The 25,541-nt window shown below is 35.2% G+C and overlaps 2 protein-coding genes across 2 annotated transcripts; one reads left to right on the forward strand and one right to left on the reverse strand.

Annotated features, from left to right (window-relative positions):
- Positions 1–271: 271 nt before the first annotated feature.
- LOC125207243 (MIF4G domain-containing protein / MA3 domain-containing protein) lies at positions 272–6,436 on the forward strand. Its single transcript, XM_048106507.2, has 13 exons — positions 272–384; positions 459–544; positions 625–1,537; positions 1,625–1,692; positions 2,343–2,425; positions 2,953–3,052; positions 3,200–3,285; positions 3,867–3,949; positions 4,112–4,239; positions 4,319–4,420; positions 5,118–5,411; positions 5,490–5,612; positions 5,847–6,436. Exons 1-13 carry the CDS (start codon positions 381–383, stop codon positions 6,228–6,230), a joined length of 2,454 nt encoding a protein of 817 aa, XP_047962464.1. The 5' UTR covers positions 272–380; the 3' UTR covers positions 6,231–6,436.
- Positions 6,437–13,561: 7,125 nt separating this feature from the next.
- Positions 13,562–14,105, reverse strand: LOC125207494 (dehydrin HIRD11-like). Its single transcript, XM_048106864.2, has 2 exons — positions 13,798–14,105; positions 13,562–13,716 (listed from the first exon to the last, which is right to left on the reverse strand). The coding sequence occupies exon 1, from the start codon at positions 14,076–14,078 to the stop codon at positions 13,806–13,808; it is 273 nt and encodes a 90-aa protein (XP_047962821.1). The 5' UTR covers positions 14,079–14,105; the 3' UTR covers positions 13,562–13,716; positions 13,798–13,805.
- Between the last annotated feature and the right edge of the window lie 11,436 nt (positions 14,106–25,541).

A 25,541-nucleotide genomic window follows, 5' to 3' on the forward strand; every position in this document is an offset into this window, starting at 1 on the left:
CTTTAAAGAAAAATTATTGTTCTAATGTATAAAACTTATTATTTTAATTAATAAAGATAATTATTCTAATGTACAAAAGTTATTAATCTTTTGAAAACGAGACTATTTTAATGAATAATAAAATTCTTATTCATTTCAATATATTTGAATAAATAAAATTTAAAATACTTGAACCCATCCGCATTCCCATTCTACTTGGGCTTTACTATAAAAAATATTTGAGCACGTGAATGGCCCAATATTAAACGGAGCAGCTCTATTTAAACCCGGTTTTCCTTCCTCATTACTTTCCCTCCGTTTCTGTATTCCGCCGCCGCTGCTCCCCACGTCACCGGTCCCTCTTTTCCTGCCCTATTTCACGCCGGGGAAATTCGCCCCTCATGGGTAAGAATACAATCCGCGCAATTTCTCTTCCCTACGCCATTCTACTTCCGATAACAGTTTTTTTTCCGGTGCAGAGGAGAAATCCAGCCGCAAAGAGCGCAGAAAAGAAGCTCGCTCAGTCAGGAATAAGAAAAAGTTTGATTCCTGGATCCACAATCGAGTATGATATCATTGCTGCACTTACTTCATGTGATTCTTATAATTTTCTTATTGAACTCGGAAATTTTAATTTGTTTGTAGCAATCAAAGATTTCTAAATTGGAGTCGAAGTCTGACAAGGCAGGGAAGCGACTTAAGAATAATGAAATTGATGATAGCTCTAGCCAACCTGAGATGGTTGGAATATCCAAAACTGAAACAAGGGATCGGAAAACTATCGAGGCAACTGGAAATACTCGTCCTTTGCGAAACTCAGAAGCGAAAAAGGAGTTCAAACGGAAGAGGAGTTCAGATAAAACTTCAAAACCCAATTTCTTTAACTTGCTGGATATGCAAACGAATGGGATGATGGCATCGGCAGAGGAGGATTTGCGTTTAGAGAGGAGACTTGCGAAGAAGCTCAAGCTGAAGAGTGGGAGGTTGACTAATGCAAATGATGATCTTGATATGTTGCTTGAAGGAATACCATCTATGGCTGACAGTCTTGGGAATGTTGGAAAAGAGAATAAAAAGGCTCGGGATAATAAATCGAAAACTATAAAGATGGATTCAGCTTATGAAGACTTGGATGATGAAATTTCATCCGGTGAAGGTAGCGAAGAATCCAATTTAGTAACTAGCGATGACGAGCTTGAGAATGTGATGTCACCTGAAGATTCCCCTATTTCATCGGGTGAGGCCAGTGAAGAGGCCGATTCCCTTAATACTGATCAGGAGCATGAGGATGCAGATCTTGCTCCAGGTGATCCAAAGAAAAACCTTCAAACTAGCAGATTATTGGAAGAACACGATGAATCCAGTTCATCTGAACAAGAAGTTGACACGAGAATAAGCTCAAATACTGAGGCATCTGGACCTCCAAAGGCTGTCTCATCTGAGGTAGCGTTGGATAAATTACCTAACAAAGGGGCAGGGAAATATGTGGCTCCCCATCTTAGATCTCGTGGTGGAAATGAATCGGCTGAATATGCTGAAGAGCGTAGAAGATTACGAGGTATGAGCATACCAATGTATTCTCTTATGGGTTGATGGCCCTATCAGTTATAAAATCTCCTAGATTGATTTAAATCGTTATTTTCAGGACTTTTGAATAGGCTTTCTGAAACAAATGTTGAATCAATCACTGGGGAAATTTCTGCACTCTTTCAAGTAAGTTACAAGTAGTCATGTCTACTTTGTATTATAATGTTCATACATTGTTTGTGGAATCTTTAGAGATGGGCAGCAAAATGTAAAATATGTCATTATAGATAGTAACTGAGCTTGGAAGCTATTTTTGGCAATGGCTGTATATGTTATAAATTTTACATTGATGTTTCACATATCTAACAAATAGTCTTTCATCAAATAAGACTTTTGCTAACTCAGGATTTTTGTGCTGTTCATAGGCAAAGGTTACTTCTCAATAAAATTTATGCAATCTTTTGATTTTATAGGCCTGGAAACTGATGGCTCTGTCCTGTTGTGGTTATGTGCCTATCTTTCAGTTATTTGCGTACCAGTTACTAGATTAGGAATATGCCAGCTGTTCCTATGACAAATTAGTTTCTAATCATGATGCATACTAGCTATACTGAGGGTTGACATGCGTCGATTGAGATCTCAGCTGTCATAATTTCTGTAATTCCTGCTACTTGCACATCTTGCAGACTGTTGGGCATCAGACATGCTGTTCATATGAAACCATTAATTGCTTTCTTGTCATCATGACGACACTTACTTTATTGTAAATTAGCATGAATTACCTTGTTGGAATACAATCTCAGTTGTCATCATTTGTGTAATTTTTGCTACTGCAGTCAGTAGGTCGTGCTGTTGGAACCCAGATTGTAACTGAAGAGATTGTGACATCCTGTTCTGGAGGCCCTCGTGGAAATGAACAGTTAAGAACATTCATTTCTTTCCCCATATGCCCCCCATGTTTTCTCCAGTTTGTTCATAGCTGAGTTTATACAGTAGTAGTCTTATTAATAACATTACTATAGTAATATATATAAACTTTGTGGTTCCTTCTTTATTTTGGTACAACCATGAGTCCATGAGGGGTTGGGGCTTTTATGAAACTACTCTAAATCATTAGGGAGCTGAGCTCCAGAAGATATTTATTCAGCCTTGGATATACTGGTATATTGATATTTCTTGGATGACCACCCTGCAAGGAACAAACATTGTACTTCATTCTTTTTATTACATAGGCTTATATGACTTGTATTCACCAGACATTACAAACCAGCACCATGGTTATACGTTGGGTGAAGAAAGGTTTTGTGGTATTTAGTTCTGTACTATAAATTTGTTTAGTTTAAGCATAAGATCTTTTCAGAAATAAGTTGATGTCTTTCATTTGAATATGGTTCTTATTATCTTTCATTTTTTTACTCAAATACATTGCTTCATTTTCTTATGAAGGTATGCTGCAGTTTTTGCATCATTTGTTGCTGGAATGGCTTCTTTGGTTGGTATAGACTTTGGTGCCAAACTTCTTTCACGTCTTGCAAATCGTTTTGAGGTACTTTCTCCTGGAAGTTTATACATCTTTTGCATGGTGTAAAATGTAAATCTAATTAACCAATACTGGAAAATCTACTTGATCAAATCTGTTCCAGATGTGTTTTTTCTTGGCTGACAAGAAGACTTTTTTGTGTTTCATCTCCAGGAAGAGTATATGAAAGAAGACAATCTCTCGTTACGGAATTTGACCCTTCTATTATCTCATTTGTTTGTTTTTGGAGTTTGCTCCAGGTACAGTAACAATATTTATATATACTGGTTAATTTTATAAATGAAATGTCATGCTCTCATTGCTTATTAGTTTACCTTTTCAATTGATTACATGAACCATACTTCAAATCTGTGTATGTTTAACACACTAGAGAAAGTAGGTATTTGCTTGACAGTCTTAGTTGTCGATCAGCCGATATTGGATCAAACATGATAGATAGCATTATATGTTTTGAATGTGTCCCTTGGCCGTCTATAGATTTTATGGATTTCGTGCAATTAAAAGTTGGTTTCTTTAAGATACATGCTTTTGGTATGACATGGAATGATGTTTAAGTATAGTGTTATCTCTCTGTCCTGCATTCATTGCATCAACCTTATTGACATTTGAGGTTGTTTTCAGTTGTTAACTTATAAAAACCTACGTACTGAAAAATTATTGGGTTGCTCTACAAGTGAGTGTTTTCTTGATGTAACTAACTTGACATTTTAATTCACATTTGAACTTCATCTTTTTACTGCGTCTTTAACTCTTGAGCCTCCCATTAGTCAATGTCGAGTTTATATGTGCCCCTCTGATGAACTCTCCTTCTGGTAACCAGTGAATTGATATATGATTTCCTGATTATGCTCGGAAAGCGGTTAACAGAGGTTGATGTTTCGACAATCCTGACAGTGTTGCAGTGTAAGTGAAACTGTCTTTGGTTTTTCTCATCATAACAAGTTCATAACATTTGAATATATTGTCTGCTTTGTGTATGTATATTAATTTTTTTGCCATGACCTGCAGTGGTCTTGGTCTCTTGGTGATTGTGTTTATGTATACTAATAAAATCGCTTCTGACAGGTTGTGGGATGAAATTGCGAGGGGATGATCCTGTTGGCATGAAAAATTTCATTCATAGTATTCAGAGTAGGGTAACTGAGTTGAAGGCCTCTGCTGACTCTGGGAAATCAAATATAAGCAGCAAAAGAGTATGTGCATGGGAAATTATTTACAATGAGTTCATTATATGAGCTTCCTACTTCCTCTGACTCCTGTAAATTTCTTCAGATGGAGTTTATGATTGAAACCATATTTGACATAAAGAACAATAAGAAGAGATCTAAGGAAGAAACCGTGCAGCACACTCACATAAAGAAGTGGCTACAAAAGGTTCATGTTTTCATCTCACACAATTACTATTGTATGTTTGAAGATAGTTCTTGTTCTTCTTATTAAGCAGACATCACAAATTCTACACCATGTTGCTCTACAATAACATGATCAACATACTGGAAAAGAGAACCCGGTTTCTGATACAATTGGTCTAATTGTAAATTTCACTTTTAAGTGCTAAGTTTGATCAAATAACATATGCTCTAAGTGAAGTGGTGTGTCATTGTGGCAGTCAATACCTGGGACGAGCTCAATCAACATGCATACTGTTTGGTCTTTGTCCTGCATAATGTTGGTCCTTTTTATATCGCATTTTCTCCGTCATCTGCCACTTGGACAATTCCTTTGCTCTTTTTTCTTTGATGTGCCAATGTTTTGTCTATTTTCTGTAAATCAAATGGTATCTATTTGAGGTTTTTGGTACGGGACATATTAGGTTTGTCCAAGGTCAGTTATTTTTCCAGAATCCTGAAATAAACACCGTTTGATTTATAGAAAATAACCACAAGATGAGTACCTGAGAAAATATTGGAGTTTTGTGATTTTTGCTGTACAAGTATTTTAGGTTCTTTGCATATGTGGAGAAATAAGCAAAGTTGTGTCCTTTTTGAGGTGTAAGTGTGCCCATGTGTATGATTATCTATGTCTGGTCTTTTTTCTTTTATTGACATTTCCCCTGTTTTGTCCATTGCAGTTAAGGGTTGATGATATATTAATACGAGGTTTGAAATGGAGCAAGCTACTTGATCCTAACAAGAAAGGCCAGTGGTGGTTGTCTGGGGACATTGCTTCAACTGTTGAAAATGTTGAAGAGGTTGCTGGCACAATTGATAAAGAAATCCCTGAAACCAAAAAGATGCTACAGCTTGCGGCATCAATGAGGATGAATACAAGTGCACGAAATGCGATTTTTTGTGTAATTATGAGTGGAGAGGACTATATTGATGCGTTTGAGAAACTTCTTGGACTGGACTTGCCAGGAAAGCAGGTATTAATATCTTAATTACTATGCTCGTAGTTCATTTATCACTTCTCATATTTCCTTATTGTCTTTTCTGCCCTCTAGGATCGAGAGATCATGCGGGTGCTTGTGGAGTGCTGTCTACAAGAGAAAGTATTCAATGAATACTACTGTATTCTTGCATCTAAGCTATGCAGCCATGACAAAAACCACAAGTTCACTTTACAGGTGAATTTCTAGTTTTTGGTTTAGCAATTTATGTAACCAAGAACCTTTTAGTTGATACTTGAGAATTTGATATTATAACCAAATATCTTAACTTCTCCCTGGTACTGCTTGAGGAATAAGGACATAATATGAGTATGGTGCAGTCAGTGTTAAGAACTCAACACTTCAAATCATCTCTCCTATTTAGCCTACAATTAAGTTAAGTGAATTACTTTGCGCCCTTTTCTGTTGCAGTATTGCCTGTGGGATCACTTCAAGGAACTGGAGTCAATGACACTGCTCAGATCAATGCATTTAGCAAAATTTACTGCAAGGATGATCGAGAATTTCAGTCTTTCATTAGCAGTTTTGAAGGCGGTTGATTTGAGTGACCCTGCAAATCTGACCTCTAAAAGGATCATGCATTTCCGGATGCTATTTGAGGCCATATTCGAGTTCTCAGATAAGAAAGTTTGGAATATTTTTACACGTATCGCTGTGACCCCTGAATATGAAGCTCTTAGGAGTGGAATTGAGCTTTTCATCAGCAAATATGTCGTAAGCAGTCAAAAGTCACTGGGTAGCAAGTTCAAGATTGCAAAAAAGGCTCTGAACAATATTGAAGGTCTTGTGATGTGAATTCACCCAAACTGCAGCAAATTTTGTGTACTGGTTTCCTTAACAACGGAGGTTCCTATTTATAGTCTTTATGATAAAGCGTAGACTAGAATTATGAATCATCATGACTATTGAATAGTAGACCTTGTAACAGTTTGTATCCTGACATCATTATTTTTGTGATGAGAAATTAATTACAAGAGCCAAAGATTTGGTTATTCATTCTATATGAACTTGTTGCATACTGCACTTATTCCTATTTACTGATTTACACATACATTTCTGATAACAATGTAACATCTCTTCACCAAATACTGTATAGTTAAGTGGGCAATGTCCATATCCTACATTGGTGAAATAGTAATAGTTCCATATGACTAAGTGGTCCTCTACTTAAGAAACCAAAAGGTTAGCATTACCTGGTTAGTTGTTTTTTTATCTAGTTCTGACTCTAAATTTAAAGTATTTAAATTTTTGAGATATTTTAAGATAAAGAAATTGATTTCCCTGCTATGGAAAAAAACCAACACCAAATGTTATACATCAAACGACATACTTTTTGCATAAATGTTACTATGACTAATAATCTCAGATACCATATTTTTCTTAATTGTTGCTGAGATTATTTGTAATAGAAATTGATATCATTTATTTAAAACCTACATCGTTTGATGAATATCATTTGATGCACATCATTTGATGATGTCTTGTTTTTTTCCCCCACAGTAAATGTGTGTAAATCTTGAGTTTCATATTATCTGGTCTTAGTTAGGGTTGTCAATTTTCGACACTCGACACGATAATCCGACACGAATCCGCACAAAATTATTGGGTTGGGGTCAAGTCTTATTGGGTCCGTGTCCTTATCGGGTTGGATGCGGGTCGAATACGAGTAACCTATTAAGAAATAATATTATTATTTTTATTATTATTGTAAAAAATATATATTACTTTAGTTTTTTTATTTCTTATAAATTAGGTTTAAGTAGTATAAAATGAATTTTAATTGTGTAAATTAGGTTAAAAATTAAGGTTTAATTGTGTAATATTAGGTTCGGTCGTGCCAACCCATATTATATCGTGTCGGGTGCAGGTCGTGTTCGGATTTACGGTTTCCTTAACAGGTCGGGTTCGGGTTAGGCCTTATTGGGTTGAGTCGTTATCAGGTTGACCCGATAACGATCCAATCCGCACGATTTGTCAGCCTTAGGCTGAACGAAACAAATAATTGCAGAGCTCAAATGTTGAAACAGTGGTAGTTTTGTCAATTGAGGAAGAAGACTACTCTAATACAGTACTCCCTCTGTTCCATAAAAGATATCTCATTTTCCTTTTTAGTTGGTCCGGCTAAAGATGTCGCATTTCTATTTTTAGAAAAAATACACTCTCACAATAATATAAATATTACACCCTCTGTCCCCAAAGAGTATGAACTATTTCCTTTTTCGTTCGTCCATAAAGAGTATTGACTTTCTAATTTTGAAAAATCCAAATAACATACTACCCTTACACATCATTTTATTTAAACTTATACCATTACCATTAACACTTACATCATTATAATAATGTGGAACTCACACTCCACTAACACTATTTCACTACCCATTCTCTCTCTCCCTCTCTCTCTTACTTTTCCCCTTATTTACCAGAGTGAACTACAAAAATGGTCCCTGGACTATGAGTTTATCTCGCCCATAGACCCTGAACTTTAAAAATACGGCTAGACATCCCTGGACTAAGAGTTTATCTCGAAAATGGTCATTTTTCACTGTTTTCGGTCGAAAATACCCTTTTGGGAGATTTTGGGGAGTTTGGGCATTTGGTATTTTTACACTTTTAACATTTTAAATCTGATATTATTTCAATTATGTACTAAATCTGATATTATTTCAAAGTTATCATTCTTCTTTCCTTTTGTCATACTTCACTTTGTTTCTTTATTTCAATATTAGATTTAATTTTACAAAATTAAATTTTAAATTTCAATTTTTAAATATCAATAAAAAAATTTAATTATAAAAATTATTAAATAACAAAAATTAATAGTCATAATCAATATTTGATAGTGTCTAATATTTAATCAATAAGGTATGACAACGCATTAGTTTTAATCAATATTTAATAGCTTTAATCATAAATAGATCATATAACACGATTTATTCTGAAATAAATATGCATCTAATGTAAGACTAATATAATTTTCGTTTATTAATTTGAAAACAATCAAAATTTACTAGAAAATTTCAACAAAAATACTCCTATATAAAATTTTTAGTAGGATCAAATTTTTAGTCAACTCACAATATTCAATCACAAGCAATTATAACAACCGAACGAAGGCTAAATAGAATAACTCTTATTCTTCCATCATGATTAATATATTATTTTTCTATACTTCTTCAATTCAGCTGAATATTATATTAAATAACAAAAATTAATAGTTTTAATCAATATTTATAGTGTCCATGAATTAATAGTTTTAATTAAACAAATTTATTGATATATAAAAATCGAAATTTAAAATTTAGTTTTTTAAAATTAAATCTAATATTGAAATAAAGAAACAAAACGAAGGATGACAAAAGGGAAGAAGAATGATAATTTTGACATAATATCAGATTTTAGTACATAACTGAAATAATATTAGATTTAAAATGTTAAAAGTGTAAAAAAACCAAATTGCCCAAATCCCCAAAAGGGTATTTTCGACCGAAAACAATGAAAAAAGACCACTTTTGAGATAAACCCTTAGTCCTGAGATGTCTGGCGATATTTTTAAAGTCTAAGGACTATAGGCGAAGATAAACCTATAGTCCAAAGACCATTTTTATAGTTCACTCTATTTATTAAAACCCGTGCTGAACCCAAAGTTCATACTCTTTGGGGACGGAGGGGGTATATTTTCTTTTTCTACCTAACACATATAAAACCCTCTATACTCCCTCCATCCCACAATAGGAGTCAAATTTGGTATGACCACGGGTTTTAAGAAATGTAAAAAATAGTGGGTTGGAAAAGTTAGTGGAATATGAAGTCCACTTTTTTATACTCCTAGTTTTATAATAAAAGAGAGTGAAGTGAATTAGTGGAATGTGGAACCTACTCACCAGTAAAAGTAAAATGTGACTCTTATTGTGGGACGAAAGGAGTATTATATTTTAAAAGCTTTTAAGGCCATATTTAGTCTGAGAAAGTAATCTGATCCTTAATTTTTAAATTTATGTATTTATTTTGAGTGTTAACTAAAATGACAAAGTAATCAGAATCCTCAAAACAAGGAAAATAATTCAACTTTCCAGGATTCTGAATCCTAGCTTTTTTAGATATTTTTTTTTTCAATTTTAGAATTCTTACATATATTTAGATATTTAATAGAATAGAGTATAATCTTATATTATTAAGTACTATTATTATTAATTAAATATTTAAAAAAATAATTTAAAATTATGAATCATACTCTCCTTAATTGCATTATAATAAATAACTATATTTACAATTATAATTAAAATCATAACAATTATATTATTATTATTATTATTATAATACTTGTAATTGTTATTATAATTATTATCTTATTAAATTATAATATAATTATTTGAATTATGGAGTAGTATATAATAAATAATATTATTATTAATTAAAAATTAATGATTAATCAACAAAGCCTTAATGAAAATTTGCAATTATAAATTTATTCAATTATAATATCAATAAATAATTATAATTATTTGTAATATTAAATATATTTAGTTATGATTATAATAATATAAACTAATAAATTAAGAAAATCTTAAGTCAATTACGTAAATTATCATTATAATAATAAATAAAATAATTATATTATTATAATTATTTTTTAATTAATAATCTATTAAAAGAATTTTAATATAATATTAAAATTATTATTATTATTAAATAAATATGAAATTCGAAATCTTGATATTTTTTCAAACACATGAAAATAAAGTTGTTGAAATCATATGTTAAGAATTCATTTTTTTAGAAATCATTTTCTTGATAACTTTACTTTCAACCAACCAAACATGGTCTAAGAGTTGTCATTTGTTATTGTTTTCATAATTAACCTGTCATGGATTTCTCTCATAAAATAAAACTTGAATCAAGTCGTAATTTTATTGTTATTAAAAATAAAAATTCTGCAGTTAATTTTTATTACTCCTATTATTTTTATTTAGAGTGAAGTGTAATGATTCACTTTTTTTTTCTTTCTAATTAATTAAAGTACATAAATCTATTTTTTTAAATTCTTTATATTTATATGTGAAATTAAGAATGGAAATAATTTAAGAAACTATGGAGTTTTATACTTCCATCCATAAAAAAGAATTAGTAAAAGAATATAGCATGAGTTTTGATAAAAAAATGGTAGAGTTCTCAACTACTATTCGCCACGATATTTTAAAAAATGATAATATTTATTAATTAAAGTAAAGAGAATAAAGTAATGTACTAAAAATGTGAGATAAGAATGAATAAAGTAATAAAAAAAGATAAGAGATAAGAATGAATAAAGTAATAAAATATTAGAGATAAGAACGAATAAATTAAGACATAAAGTAAGAAAGATAAGACATACGGAGTACTAATTTTTTATAAAAAAATTGAAATCAATCACTAACACAGGAACACTCTAAAATAAAAGGGTTGATCACTTACGAGTGAAGTACTCCTCCGTACACAAATAGGAGTCCTGTTTTTCCATTTTAATCCGTCTGCGAATAGGAGTCCCAGTCCACTTTCACCATAAATGGTAATAGAGTCCTATTTTCCACTAATTCATTCCACTCACATTTCATTTAAAACTAATATATACAAGTAAGACTCACATTCCACTAATTTTTTTCATCCATTTTTCTTAATATTTCTTAAAGTCTGTGCCGTCAAGAGATGAGACTCCTAATGAAATGACTGACAGAGAAAGTATTATATTATTGGTGGAAATGGATGGGTGTTCCCTCGTTGGAAGAAAATTTGTCTTACGGAGTAATTTTGGTGAACTAGTTTACTTTTGCAGTGGAGCCCTACTCCGCCTCTAGGTTAGAGTACAATGAGATGCGAGTCTAAGAGTATCCACAATGGGAGGGCCGTGGCCCTTGGCCCAGAGTCGGCCTAGGCGCGGCCCCCCACTACTGAGGCGAGAAGGGGATGCGGCTAGGGGGGTGGACGAGAGGGAGGCGAGCTCTCGGCCAGGCTGAGGCCCTTGGGCGCGAGGCACGGCTCGCAACTGCACGGGCCGAGAGTCGCGGCCCTTGGGCCTCCGAATTATTGTTATTATTTTTTTTTTATTCAAAATTTTTTATATATTCGTCATTTTTCCTCCTTTTTTTTTTACCTAAAACCAAACTTCACTCGAACCAATTGATTTCAATTTACTTTCAAAACATGGATTCTGACGATGAAAGTTTTCAACAAGGTGAATTATTTTTTTTAATTTTGCACTGTGTTTTAATTATTATAGGCAAATAATTTTTATTATAGCCAAAATTAAAATATAACAAAAAATGTTAGAAACCATTGTAGTGGCCAAGTTTTCATGGGAGGGCCAACTTTGTTGGGCATGCCCAAGAGGGCCACCATTGTGGATACTCTAACTACTTCCTCCATTCCATTGTAGTAAGTCATTTTTCCATTTTTTTAAAGTCTAACACATTCATTTTCATTTGTTTTTCTCTCTATCTTACTTTATTCTCTCTATTTTTTCCTCTCTTATACTCCCTCTGTCCCATTAAAAATGCAACGTTTTCCTTTTTTGGTTGTTCTATTAAAAATGAAACGTTTCCTTAAATGGAAACAACTCCATCTCTACTTTTTCATCTCTCTTACTTTACTCTCTCTTCATTAACTCACAAAACAACACTACATAAAATCCCGTGCCGATTCTCAAATGTTGCATTTTAAGTGGGACGGAGGGAGTACTACTTTATTACTCCCTCCGTCCCGCTTAAGATGACACGTTTTCCTTTTTAGTTTGTCTCAACTAAGATGACACATTTCCTTTTTTGGTAACTTTCTCTCTCCAATTAATACACCCAATCACTTTTCTCACTCCTATTAAAATATCAATCTATCTTCATCTCTCTAATTTAATACCTACACCCATCTTCTTTCTCTCCAATTAAACACTTTAACCAATAACTCCTAAAATCCCGTGCCGGCTAAGCAATGTGTCATCTTAGCCGGGACGGAGGGAGTATCTTTTATTTAATACATTACATACATTTTCTTAATGAAAAAAATGGGAGAGGATCCCCTGCTGTGTTGAAAAACACAGCAGGGTGTGCTGTGGTTAAAACGCAGCCAATTTCACATGAAACGCAGCAAAGCTTTAGAGAGAGAAAGATGCAATTCCGATTATTATTAATACCGCCCACTTTTCTTTCACCCTATTTCTTTGTTTAAATATATTCAGATGGGGCCAGGTCATGTTTACAATCATACTTATATTATGCAGGACTTTGTATCAATATAATATATGCACGGCTTTGTATTTTATACTCTACTATAATCATGAATAAATTATTTATTAAATCCTACATATAAACACTAGCTGTAAGTTTTGTTATTGATGCATCAACACACAAACATAGCGTTAAATTAATTTAATTACTGATAAGTATTAGTTAATTAATCTAACAACTTAATTCATTATTTGTATTCATTATTGGTACATCTAGATATATACCTCAGATATAATAAATTATTTGTAGATTTTCTAGACTTTGAATATTTCTGAATAAAAGTTGTTTAAAAATAAATATAAATATAAATAGAATAAATGATACAATTCATAAAATTTATAAATAATTTATTATATGATCTACATTTATAAGTGTTATAATTTATAAGCTTAATTGATTTTTATAATATGTTTATCTAAATTATAGAAATATTGGAAAATAGAAAAATTGCACGCTGCATTTAATAACTTGTGAAAAATGAATATGATCCACTTGAAAATCAGTTAATAATTACACGAATGAAGTTAATGCTATAAATATTAATTTGTGTAATGTTTTTAATATGAATGTAAAATTAACCTGGCCCCACCTGAAATTATTAATCAAGAAATAGGGTAAAGGATAAAATCAGAGAAAGAAAAGTGGGCGGTATTAATAATAATCGGAATTGCATCTTTCTCTCTCTAAAGCTTTGCTGCGTTTCATGTGGAATTGGCTGCGTTTTAACCACAGCACTCCCTGCTGTGTTTTTTAACACGGCAGGGGATCCTCTCCCGAAAAAAATGTCTCTACTGCTATGGAACGAAGAGCATTAGGTGTACTATTTAAAAATAGAAAAAATTAAAACTTTAAATCTTGCAAAATGAAATCGGCTGACAAATAAAAACAGCAAATACTTCCATTAATTAAGCGGAGAAACAACATTTAGAATAACAATAATAATCCAAATATAAGAATTAAGTAATACGCTACAGCATGAATGCGCACACTCCTTCTTTCTGCCTTTTATTTTGTTCTCATAGATCAGCCTGCAAATCACAGAAAAACAAATCAACAAGAAGATCCACACAAACCAAGCCATAAACTGAATGGATTAGAGAGAGAGGTACGAAATCAATCAATCGCTGTCGCTGCTGCTGCTGCTGTCATGGCCGTCGCCGTGTTTCTTCTTATCCTTCTTCTCCTTCTTATCCTTCTTCTTCTTCTTGCCGTCATTGCCTTCGCCGCCGTGGATCTTGCCTTTGATCTTATCCACAAGGCCTTCCTTTTCCTTGTGGTGATCTCCAGATCCGTGGCCGTGTTCGCTCTTCTTCACCTCCTCGTGCTTCTCACCTTCCTTCTTGCCTCCCATACCCAGCTTCTCTTCGATCTTGTGAATTATCCCTGCCATTTTCGTACTGGTTGTTGATGGCTTGCTTGCTGCCCTTTTTATACACGACAGGTCTGACTTGTAATTAATTAATTAATTGTTTAATATAGATACTAATGGATAATTTTTGTACTTAGTGGTGGCCCACGCCGTGCCATTTACGCGGTAGGAGTAATAAATATCTTCACTATGAAATTAAATATCTTCCCGTCAATGGTTTAGTAGGGTCAGGTCGAGATTTCATAATATTCTTCCTAATTTCTGTTATCAATAATTAATGACATTGAATTATATGCAGAGTCTATCCATAAAATAATTATCGTGCTAATTTTAGAAGGCTAATTAAATATCATCTTAAAATTTATTATGAGATCAAACTTCAAAATGAGTTGTGATAATTCCTAAATGGGGCTTCAACAAAATGAAATCGGAGAATATAGTACCAGTTGGAAATATATTGATTTATTTTCTCTTTTATTAATTCTCTCGCGAGTCATATTTTTTTGAAAACTATAAGCGGAACATTTCTCTTTTGAAAAAAAAGTATTTCTTTTACTTTATTCTTTACCTATTTTATTCTCTTTTTAAATATAAATAAATTCTTTAAATCCCATATTCAAAAGAAATAATTAGCTTGGAAAAGAGGGAGTATATGAGTAAACTATAAAAATGTTACCTGATCTTTCACTTTCGAACATAAATGGTACCTGATCTTTATTTTATATCATTTTTAGTACCTATTAATCACATTTTTAGTACATGATAAGATTTTTACCCTAAAATGCCCTCTAAACAAATGCATTTTCCCATTTGTGTCATAGATGATATTTTGGGCATAAACAAAACTAGTACCAAAAGTGGTACTCCCTCCGTCACACAAAAGATGTCATACTTGTGTACGACATGAGATTTTAGGAGGTTTTATTTTGTGTATTAAATGGAGAGAGAAAATACTATTTTTATATTCATGTGAGAGAGAACTTTTTCTAAAAATGAAAATGTGACATCTTTTGTGGGACAAACTAAAAAGGAAAGGTGTGTCTAGAGCCTTTGTCCTAGCGGCAAGGAGCTTAGACATCAATGTATGAGGTGCCTAGTTCGAGCCCTCTTAACCTCAGTTGTAATTTCCTCATTTCTTAGGAGTTTATTTAAAATAAAAAATAAAATCAAAAGGGAAAGTGTGACATCTTTTGTGGGATGGAGGGAGTATTATTATAACTTCTTTCATTCTCATCACTTTTTATACTATTATTATTACCTCCGTCCCCCAAATTTTGACACACTTTGACCCGGCATTAATTAATATTAATATTATTATTTTAATATTATAAATTAATAATTAATTTATTTTTAATATCATTCAAATATATTTAAATATAATTATAATTATAATTATATTTAATTATTATAATAATATTATTGCTATAATATAAAAATTAATAGTAATTAACAACTAATTATATATAATTATTTAAATTATGAATCATATAATATTATATAATAATAAAAATTATTAATAGTATTTGTATTAAATTGATAACTAATTAATATAGTCTTAATAAAAATTTAAAATTGTAAATTGTATTCGTAATGTTATAAAGAGTTGAATATTTTTAGTTAGATGTTTCAACCCTAAAATGAGTATAATATAATTTAATAAAAAATATTCAATTGATATAATTACTTTAAATAATTAATTTAATTAGATGTTTTGTTCTTGATTTATTATGAATACAATTAGATATATGTATAAAACACTAAAAAAAGAAGAGAAAAGAAAAAAGAGAAAACATAAACTAAGGAGAAAAAAGAAACAAGAAAGGAAGATAAAATACTAAAAAGAAAGAAGAAAATGAAGAAAAAAGAAAGAAGAAAAAAAGAAATAAGAAAAGAAGAAAAAAAAATCACATCTTTGGTACTCCTATGTTAAAATTCTAATATCTTGTCCCACATCGGCTTGGTGATGATCCAATCTAATCTATATAAGTGTGGATAACTCTCCCCCTTATGTGGCCTTTTAAGGGGTGAGTGACTCATTTCTAATATGGTATTAGAGCGGACCCAAGCCGATGATGGATTTATCTTTTTATCTCTTCTCTTGCCTACCCAAGTGATGGAAGTCGATGTGTCATTCCGGCCCACACGTGAGGGGGCGTGTTAAAATTCTAATATCTTGTCCCACAACGGCTTGGTGATGATCCAATCTAATCTATATAAGGGCATCCACAATGGGGCGGAGGATGCGATGCCCTAAGCCCCGCCCTATGCGCTACCACATCAGCATTTTATCCTCCGCCCCTTCCACCTGCAATCCTTAAGTATTTTATTTATTATTTGAACATTTAAACACTACAATATTTCTTTTTTTATGTTTGCAAACATATCAATTAGCAAGAATAAATATGAAAACACTATAAATTAAGGCAAATCCTATTGTCAATATTTATTTTTTATTTTTTATTTTTTGTGCTTGCTAAAATGAAAAATTGTCGGAATTCATTATTGAATTTAGAGAGAAATTGAGATGAGGGAGAGAGTGGAGTGAAAGGTGTGAAATGAAGTAAAAAAACAATTGGTGATATATATAGAAGAAAATACAAAATAAAAATAAAAATATAAATAAAAATGTGTGCATCCTCCGTCCTATAGTCCGCACCCCCTGCAATGGCGGACTAAGGGGCGGAGGATAGGCCAGAGGATGCTTCCTCGGTGTCATAGTCCGCGGACGATGCATAGGGCGCGGAGGATAAAATGTGCATAGTCCGTGGTGCTGCAGTGGTGGACTAAGGGGCGGAGGATGCATTGTCCGTCACATCCTCCACCCCATTGTAGATGCTCTAAGTGTGGATAATCCTCCCCCTTATGAGGCCTTTTAAGGAGGGATGAGTGGCTCATTTCTAATATACTATTTAATTGAAATTTTCAAAATTATTTTCCATAATAAAAAAATCTCATATTTAGTATCCAAAGTTATTTTTGTCATGAAATATCAAAAATAATATAAAATAAAGATCAAATATCATTTATGTGTGAGTGAAAGATCAAATATCATTTATGCAGTTCACTCTATATTTTAAGAGCATCCGCAATGGTGCTTAGGCCAACCATAGGTCAGCCATAGGCCAGCCATTCTCTCCCCTGCCACGTCAGCAACACTAAAAAAACCAACTGCCACATCAGATTTAGGCCAGCCATAGGCCAGCCGCAGTAAAAACAATTCAAAATATACTACATTTACGGAATTAAAATTACGATTAAAATACGGAATTAAATTTACGACACATATACGGGAAAATTCATTAATTGCATTAAAAAAAGTTACATAGATAAAAAAAATTACATGCATAGAAAAAAAACTATCGCCGTGCAATCCTCCGTGCCCACAACTCTTCAATTATATCCTTTTGGAGTTGAATATGAGCATCCACTTGGCGCATGTTGGCAAATTCCTTGAGTCGGCCGGCTTCATCGAGAGGTACCCCCTGTCGTACACTAGGGGTGGCCGTTCCGTGGCTTGGACCGGCTTCATCGTCACTGACCCAACTAGTCAGTTGTACGCCTTCGTCTTCGACGATCATGTTGTGCAGGATAATGCAGGCGTACATTATCTCGGAAACGCATCCGACATCCCACAAACGCGTTGGGCCCTTAATTGCCGCCCATCGAGACTGGAGCACACCAAATGCGCGCTCCACGTCCTTGCAGGCCGACTCCTGTCGTTGCGCAAAGTAGGCCTTCTTTTCATCACTTGTTTGTCGGATCGTCTTCACAAAGACCGGCCACAGAGGGTATATCCCATCCGCCAAGTAGTAGCCCATATCATGCCGGTTGCCGTTGGCCACAAAAGAGACGGCTGGACCGACGCCCTGGCACTTATCGTTAAAGAGGGGAGACGAGTTCAGGACGTTAAGGTCGTTGTTCGACCCGGCTACCCCAAAATACGCATGCCAGATCCACAGCCGGTACGGCCTCGAGGATTATCGTGGGGTTCTTTGACTTGTAGCCGGTCGTGTAGGCCCCCTTCCAGGCAGTCGGACAGTTATTCCACTCCCAATGCATACAGTCTATGCTGCCTAACATCCCGGGGAACCCATGCTTCTTCCCGTACATCTGCATCAAATTCTGGCAATCTTCGGGAGTAGGGCTTCGAAGGTACTGCTCACCGAAAATGCTGATCACGCCCCCACAGAACTCCTTCAGACATTTCAGGGCTGACGACTCACCGATGTGGAGGTACTCATCCCACATGTCTGCCGCGCCTCCGTAGGCCAACTGCCTAATTGCCGCCGTGCACTTTTGGATAGGGGTGTGGCCGGGTCTGCCAGCCGCATCGTGCCTGAAGCGGAAACACAGATATTGACGCTCCAATGCCCCAACGATGCGCATAAACAACTCCCTGCGCATTCTAAAACGCCGCCGGAACATGTTGGCGGGAAACCGCGGGTACTCTGCAAAGTAGTCCTCATACAGCCGCTGATGTGCAGCTACGTGATCCCGATCAATCACTGCTCGGTGGTGGACAACTCGTGGAGGGCGAGGTATCGCCTGCTGTTCCACCATACGCATGTACCGCTCCATCCTGCGGTTCATGTAGGCCTCCATAGCCTCGTTCATCCTCCGTTCGTACTCCTCAGGATCCCCACCACTACCACTACCGCTACCACCCGCGTTACTCATCGCTCGATGATGCTCTTGTACAGAAAGTTAGAGAGAGAGAAAACTCGTTAAAACAAGTGGTGCAAATGAAAATGAAACGAAAATCGCGTTTATATATGATTTTTTTAAAAAAAAAAAATCAAAAATCGGCGCTGGCCGATCGGGCCACCACAATGGCGGCTAGCCGATCGGCCAGCGCTTCGGCCAGCGACGAGCGATCGGCCAGCCCACGCCGATCCGCTCGCCGATTTCGTGTTTGCCGTTTCGTGTTTGCCGATTTTGTCCATTACATTCATTTTTGATTTTCAGGTCCATAACATACGAAAATCACTCCCGGTTTGGTCCTTTTTGGACGGCTCAGTTAAAATGCGGAAGTCAACCGTTAATTAGGAAAATCTTGACTAAATTAAGCAAAAAATACCAATTATTTATTTTCATAATAAATAATACTCCCTCAGTCCCATAAAAGATGTCACACTTTCCTTTCTAGTTTGTCCCACAAAAGATGTCACATTTCCTCTTTTGGAAAAAGTTCCTTCTCACATCAATTATAAAATTATATTTTCTCTCACCACTTAACACACAAAATAACATCTCCTAAAATCCCGTGCCATTTCTCAAGTGTGACATCTTCTCTGGGACGGATGGAGTACCAATTATTTATTTTCTTCAAAAAATACCATTTATTTACTTTTCCCAAATGATTTCCTTTCCCTCTCTTTATCACTTCATCTTAAAACACACTTCATATTTTTTTATCTCTCTCTTTCTTCCCCACACAATCAGCGAAGAACCCTAATTCTTCGTCGTCCTCCCCTACCCTGCAACACACTAATAACTCGTTTGAAATGCATCGGTCGACTTCCAGCAGCAATTCCGACGACAACGGCGTTGGGCGCGACCTTCGATTTAGGCCTGTGCTCTGCTTTTGTAAGAAGGTAGCGGCACTCCGAATCGTCAGCATCAACACCAAACCGTCAAAAGGGAAAAGAGAAGCTTTACTTTGCTTGTGAGAAGAACGAATGTGATTTCTTCAAGTGGTGTGAGCCAATTCATCAAGGCGAAGCCTCTTCTTCGTCAACCTCAGTTGTTGCTTCTGATTTAGGGTTGGTTTTAGCAGAAATTAATGAAAAAGTTGAGGCTGTATAGTTGATGTGGACAAAATTAAAGCATAAATGAAGGCAAAATTTGAGAAATTAGTGTATGTTGTTGTATATGCTCTATGTTTTGTAGTAGTAGTTGTTGGGATATTTTGTATGTTGAATTAATTTGATGAAAATCCTAGTTTTTGTTTAAAATTTGTATTTTGAGTTCGATTGCATTTACGAGCTAGCTTGCTTGCCTCTTCTTCTTTGACATTCGAACTTGTTCTTGTTCGAACTTGTTTTTGGAATTTGGGGCATAAATATACAAAAATATACATGTGAAAGTCGTCCTTCATATTCATAAAGTACTTCAAATCGATCCTAAACATTAGAGCGCATAAATCCATTAGGAAAAATAAAGTACATGCCCTCAATACTCGTTACTTGAAGCTGGTTGCATCTTCACACACCAAAACAAACCACGCCCAAAACAAAAATAAATCAACAATCCAGCAACAGTCAAGAAAACCAGCAAGTATTCATTAGCTGGTTGTTGATGATTCCGAGTGCCGCTACCTTCTATTACAAAAGCAGAGCAGAGGCCTAAATCGAAGGTCGCGCCCACCGCCGTTGTCGCCGGAATTGCCGCTGGAAGTCGACCGATGCATTTCAAACGATTTTTTGGTGTGTTGCAGGGTAGGGGAGGATAACGAAGAATTAGGGTTCTTCGTTGATGGTGTGGGGAAGAAAGAGAGAGATAAATAAAAGATGAAGTGTGTTTTAAGATGAAGTGATGAAGAGAGGGAAAGGAAATCATTTGGGGAAAATAAATAATTGGTATTCTTTATGAACATAAATAAATGGTATTTTTGAAGAAAATAAATAATTGGTATTTTTTGCTTAATTTAGTTAAACTTTTGCTAATTAACGGTTGACTTCCGCATTTTAACTGAGCCGTCCAAAAAGGACCAAACCAAGAGCGATTTTCGAACGTTATGGACCCGAAAATCGGAAAATGAATGTAATGGACAAAATTCGTAATTTGACTATACGTTGTGGACCAAAAGGAGTTGTATACTCAATAAACAATATGTTTTGATTTTAACCAACCGTCGTAATATAATAATTTTAGCAAATATTACTGGCATATGTTGCACTACTAACCAGAGTTTTTAATTACCAGTGTAATTTTTTTTGTGTCGGGGAAAACTATTAATCTCACTTAAACATAATTTGGAATTTGAGCCTTTTATCACAACATTACTACGGAGTAGGAATAGTAGTATTTTATTGCAATTCAATCCACCGAAACATTAGTGCGTTAAGCCCAATTAAACTAAGGGTGTGATTGGTTCACTGATAATATTTTCATGGATTTACATATATAGACTTTTTCTTGTATTATTGGATATCCTTTTCAAAGAGTATTGGATGTTTGGTAAAAGTTACCCAAATTAAGAAACCATCTAAGCTGATGTTTGGTGGGAGAATCTTGCCAGCTTAGCATATGTGGAAAATTAGTTAAATGACAATGATATCCCCACATTAGCCCATGAAATGACCATATACCCATGGGTAGTACTTCCCCAAATAAAAATGGCGCCAACATTCTTAACTTTGGCGCCATCCCCTCCCTCATTCTCTCTCCATATAAACTCGTTCCTTGTACACAAATGGCATCCAAAGTCGAAGGCCTACTATCCCTTCTCACTCTAATATACACGCAATGTATGCAAATGGAAAGGGTAAACTCATATATGAGGGTAGGTGTTTACAAATATTATAACTCCACGTTCATAGTCGTTCAATGCATATACTTCACTGATGTCATGTTTTGTAGGTGTAGCAATTGCTGGGAAGTTGGAGAAGGTGAAGGGTGACCGAACTCGCCGTTCGTGGACCAAACGCGAGGAGGAGGCCCTTCTGATCGCGCTGTATGATCTTGTCAATGGCGGGTGGAAATCTGACAACGGATTCCGGTCCGGTTACGCAACAAGGGTTTACCAGGTTATGAAGCGTGAGATTCCGGACATTCAGCTGAAGGTGTGTCCACACATTAATTCGAAGATCACAACATGGAAGAGCGAGTATGGATCACTGACCCTTATCCTTGATCGAAGCGGGGTTGGCTTCAACTCGAACAACGACTTCAAGATTGAGTGCAACGATGAGCAATGGGAACAAATAGTGCATCAAATGCGCAGCCTCATCTATCTCATTTAAAACCCCAGTAGTGATTGTGACAAATACCCACCCCTTTAAATACTTTACCTAACTAATACCCAAAGCTATGAATGTGAATATTTGCATGAGTAGTATATAAAGGCCTCCTCTTGAGGAGGAAGTCTCACTCCATTCCTTAAACAACGACCTTATTGCGAAAAAACCTTGCAACACAGCGATAAGACTTCTACCATGGCCGGAGGAGCACCAGAAGGCAGAAGGCCACCTACAGTGAGATACTAGTGATTATGTGTTGTCGTTCTTAGTTATATTTTGAATGGTCTGTGCCGTTGTTCTAATTACTCTTTCTCTTGACAACCCAGTGTGTTTGATGGAGTGATGCCACCTCCCCCCTGTTCGTCGTGACGTACCAACCCCCGTTTCACCGCTTGCGTTTGGTAAGCATTCCCTATTACGCACGTTTCAGAAAAGATCACTGATTTTTCTTTTAAACATTTGCAGCCTCTCCCAGAGATGTGGGTAGCGCTGTTCGGGGTAATTGTCCCCATTTTCTGCAGGGTGTCCCTCCTAAACCAAGCCGTTTGGTTTGTTGATCTCTGCCTCGAGGGAGCAGTGTGGTGCTTTGGGCGAGGGTGGGACTTGTTTACGCAACATGCCCAGTTTCTTTACGAGGATCAACTATTGTTTGCATATCAGGGAGATGGCCTGTTCACCGTAAGCCGTCTAGACGTTCCACCACCATTTCCTTGATGAAGCTGGTAATGTGCATAATGTGTAACCCTGAAACACCAAACACCTTTACCGATTTCTGAGCTATAACTTGAACCAAGAAAAATATAATTAACTAAGTTTTGTTTTTCCCTATTGTAGCAATCGATCTCGAAGAAGTACCTCCGATCGAGGCCCTCCCAGACTTTGAGAACCTATTTTGTGAGTGGGATGTAGCCGCCGTTGCTGTCGGCGGCGGTGCGGGTCAACTCCCAGTTGGACCTGTTGAATTCGACGAACAACCTCCTCTGGAAGTTGCACAACCCGCTCAGCTTGAGCAATACCATCCTCCTACCGTGTCGCACTCCCCCACACCCACCCGCGCACACTCCCTGCACACGCACACATGGGTGGTGACATAGTGGCGGCCGGTAGCTCTGTACCTGCACAGAACATGGACCTGAGGCTGACGTTTGCTCGCCCGATACTCCTACCAATCCCTAAGTCTTTCGGTCCAAGCTTCACGAAGAAAATGGAACATGTCCATATCTCCAAGGCCATGGTACGTGCCTAATGTCTAGCCTTGAGTGCGAGTTTTATATCACTAATTGCAACAACTAACGAAAACTCGGTGGTTGTGTCATGTAGATCATCCCGAAGACATTTTGGGACTCATATGTACGCAAGGAGCCCGACACCCACAACTTCACCTTTGAGACTGCAGGTTATGCATGGGATGTGATTGTGACCCTCAAGAAAACTCGGGCACGTGTGACACATGGGTGGGCGAATTATGTGAAGGGGAACGACATTCATGTCGGAAGCATACTTAAGTTCGAGTATGTGCGCCTTCGCCGGTCTCACTTCATGGTCACAATTGTTCGTTGAGGCTGGAACCCATCTATCTCCAAGGCAATATTGTAAAATATGTATGTGTGTACTAGTGTTCGTAGTAGATTGCGGTAATAGATTAAGATATCAGTGTCTGTTGTGAAGAAGCTGTCGTTGGGGCGATGACACCACTTAATGGCTATCACAGTATATGGGATATGTAATTTTCCTCCATAGCCATCTTTGAAATGGTACTTAAATATAACATATTCTCGCATTCTCTGTATCTCACTTCCACTTCTATGGCTGAAATATTTTGGAATTGAGTCTTCTATTAATTAGGATAAACCTAAGTTTAAATTTGAGCTAATTAATCAATTTTATTTAGCTAAATTAATTACTTTTGTTCATGAGAAACAATAATTTTTATATATTAGAATAATCCTCCATATGTATCAGTAGTAACTTTTATTCATAAAAAATGTAAACTTTAATTAGTAAGAACAATAACTTTTATTTGTTAAAGTTATATTCTTAAAACAATAACTTTTACTTATAAGAACATAGCTTTTAATCATTAGAACATCAACTTTTGTTTATTCAAAGAATAATTTTATTTATTAGAGCAATAATATTTATTCACAAAAATAATCACTTTTATTCTCCTGAACTATAACTTATATTCATAATATAATTATTTTTATTCATAAGAATAATAATTCTATTCACAAAATAATTGTAGTAACTTTTATTAATCAAAATCTATAAGTTTTACTCACAAAACAATAATTTTATTGATCAAAGTAATACTTCCTCCATTTCATAAGAGTATGCATTTTTAGTTGAACATACTTCCTTCGTCCCTCAATAATTATCTACTTTGATTCCAGCACAAGTTTTAAGAAATGTAAATGAAAGTGGGTTGAAAAAGTTAGTAGAATATGAGTCTCACTTTTATATACTCCCTCCGTTGCAACTAAATTGAGTCGTATTCTTTTTTGGGATGTCCCAACTAAGTTGAGTCATTTCTTTTTTGACAAAAAACAAAACATCTCATCTCTCTTACTTTATTCCATCATGACATCATCTACTTTACCCTCTCTATATCTTTTCTACTTTATTATTCTTTCTTACTTTTCAATACAATTTCTTAATCTTCGTGCCCAAAAGTTGTTAGGGAGATTCAATATACAGAACAGAAACAAAACGGATAATCTATCTAAAAGTCGTGATAAATCACTTTCAGATCAAATCAATTTCGGTAGTTCTACCAAACTATTTGATCGGATAAATTTCAGAGAAATAAGAAATATCATATGTATATTCGAGAATAATTCGAACCAAAGAATTGATCAGTTCTTAATCAAGATGAAGGGTTGCATCTTTAATTTCGAAAAGTTGCATCTGTTAAGTTCTTAACCGAATTTAACTGATTTTCAAAGTTTTCGAAATTGCAAATTAGTCCTTTGATTTTCAGAAATTACATTTTCGTATGAATTTCTTATAAAGCAATTTCGTTGGAAATAAAAAATTTCCAAGCTGACCCCAGCCAGGGGCTGCCGCCCCTTGGACCCCCGTTCATCTGTTAAGGAGCTTCGCCCCTAATATTATAATGAATTCAAATAAGTGTGCACTTCGCACCTCCATACTTAAATGATGTGTTATTATAATAATACTGATCAATCAAGTTAATCCAATTACACTAAAATATCCAACAATCCTCCCCTATTTTAGTGCAATATTTGATTAACTAAAACAAGTCATCTCTAACATTCAAATTTTTGCATAAAATATCCAACAATCCTCCCCTATTTTAGTGCAATATTGAATTCCACCTTAGTACATTACACATTCCAAATATTCGAATACCCTGGGGGTCTCTAAGGATTGAACCCTGGGAACTCACATTGAATACACGAAGATAATGAACACAAAAGTTTACATACGAATATGTTCTATCTTGACACTATATTTTACTAGCCTATGTCCTTATCCTTCATAAACATACCGAAACCAAGTC

The sequence above is a fragment of the Salvia hispanica genome, chromosome 6, assembly GCF_029641045.1.
Source record: "Salvia hispanica isolate PSC_SH4W2 chromosome 6, Shi_PSC_v1, whole genome shotgun sequence".
Lineage (NCBI taxonomy): Eukaryota > Viridiplantae > Streptophyta > Magnoliopsida > Lamiales > Lamiaceae > Salvia > Salvia hispanica.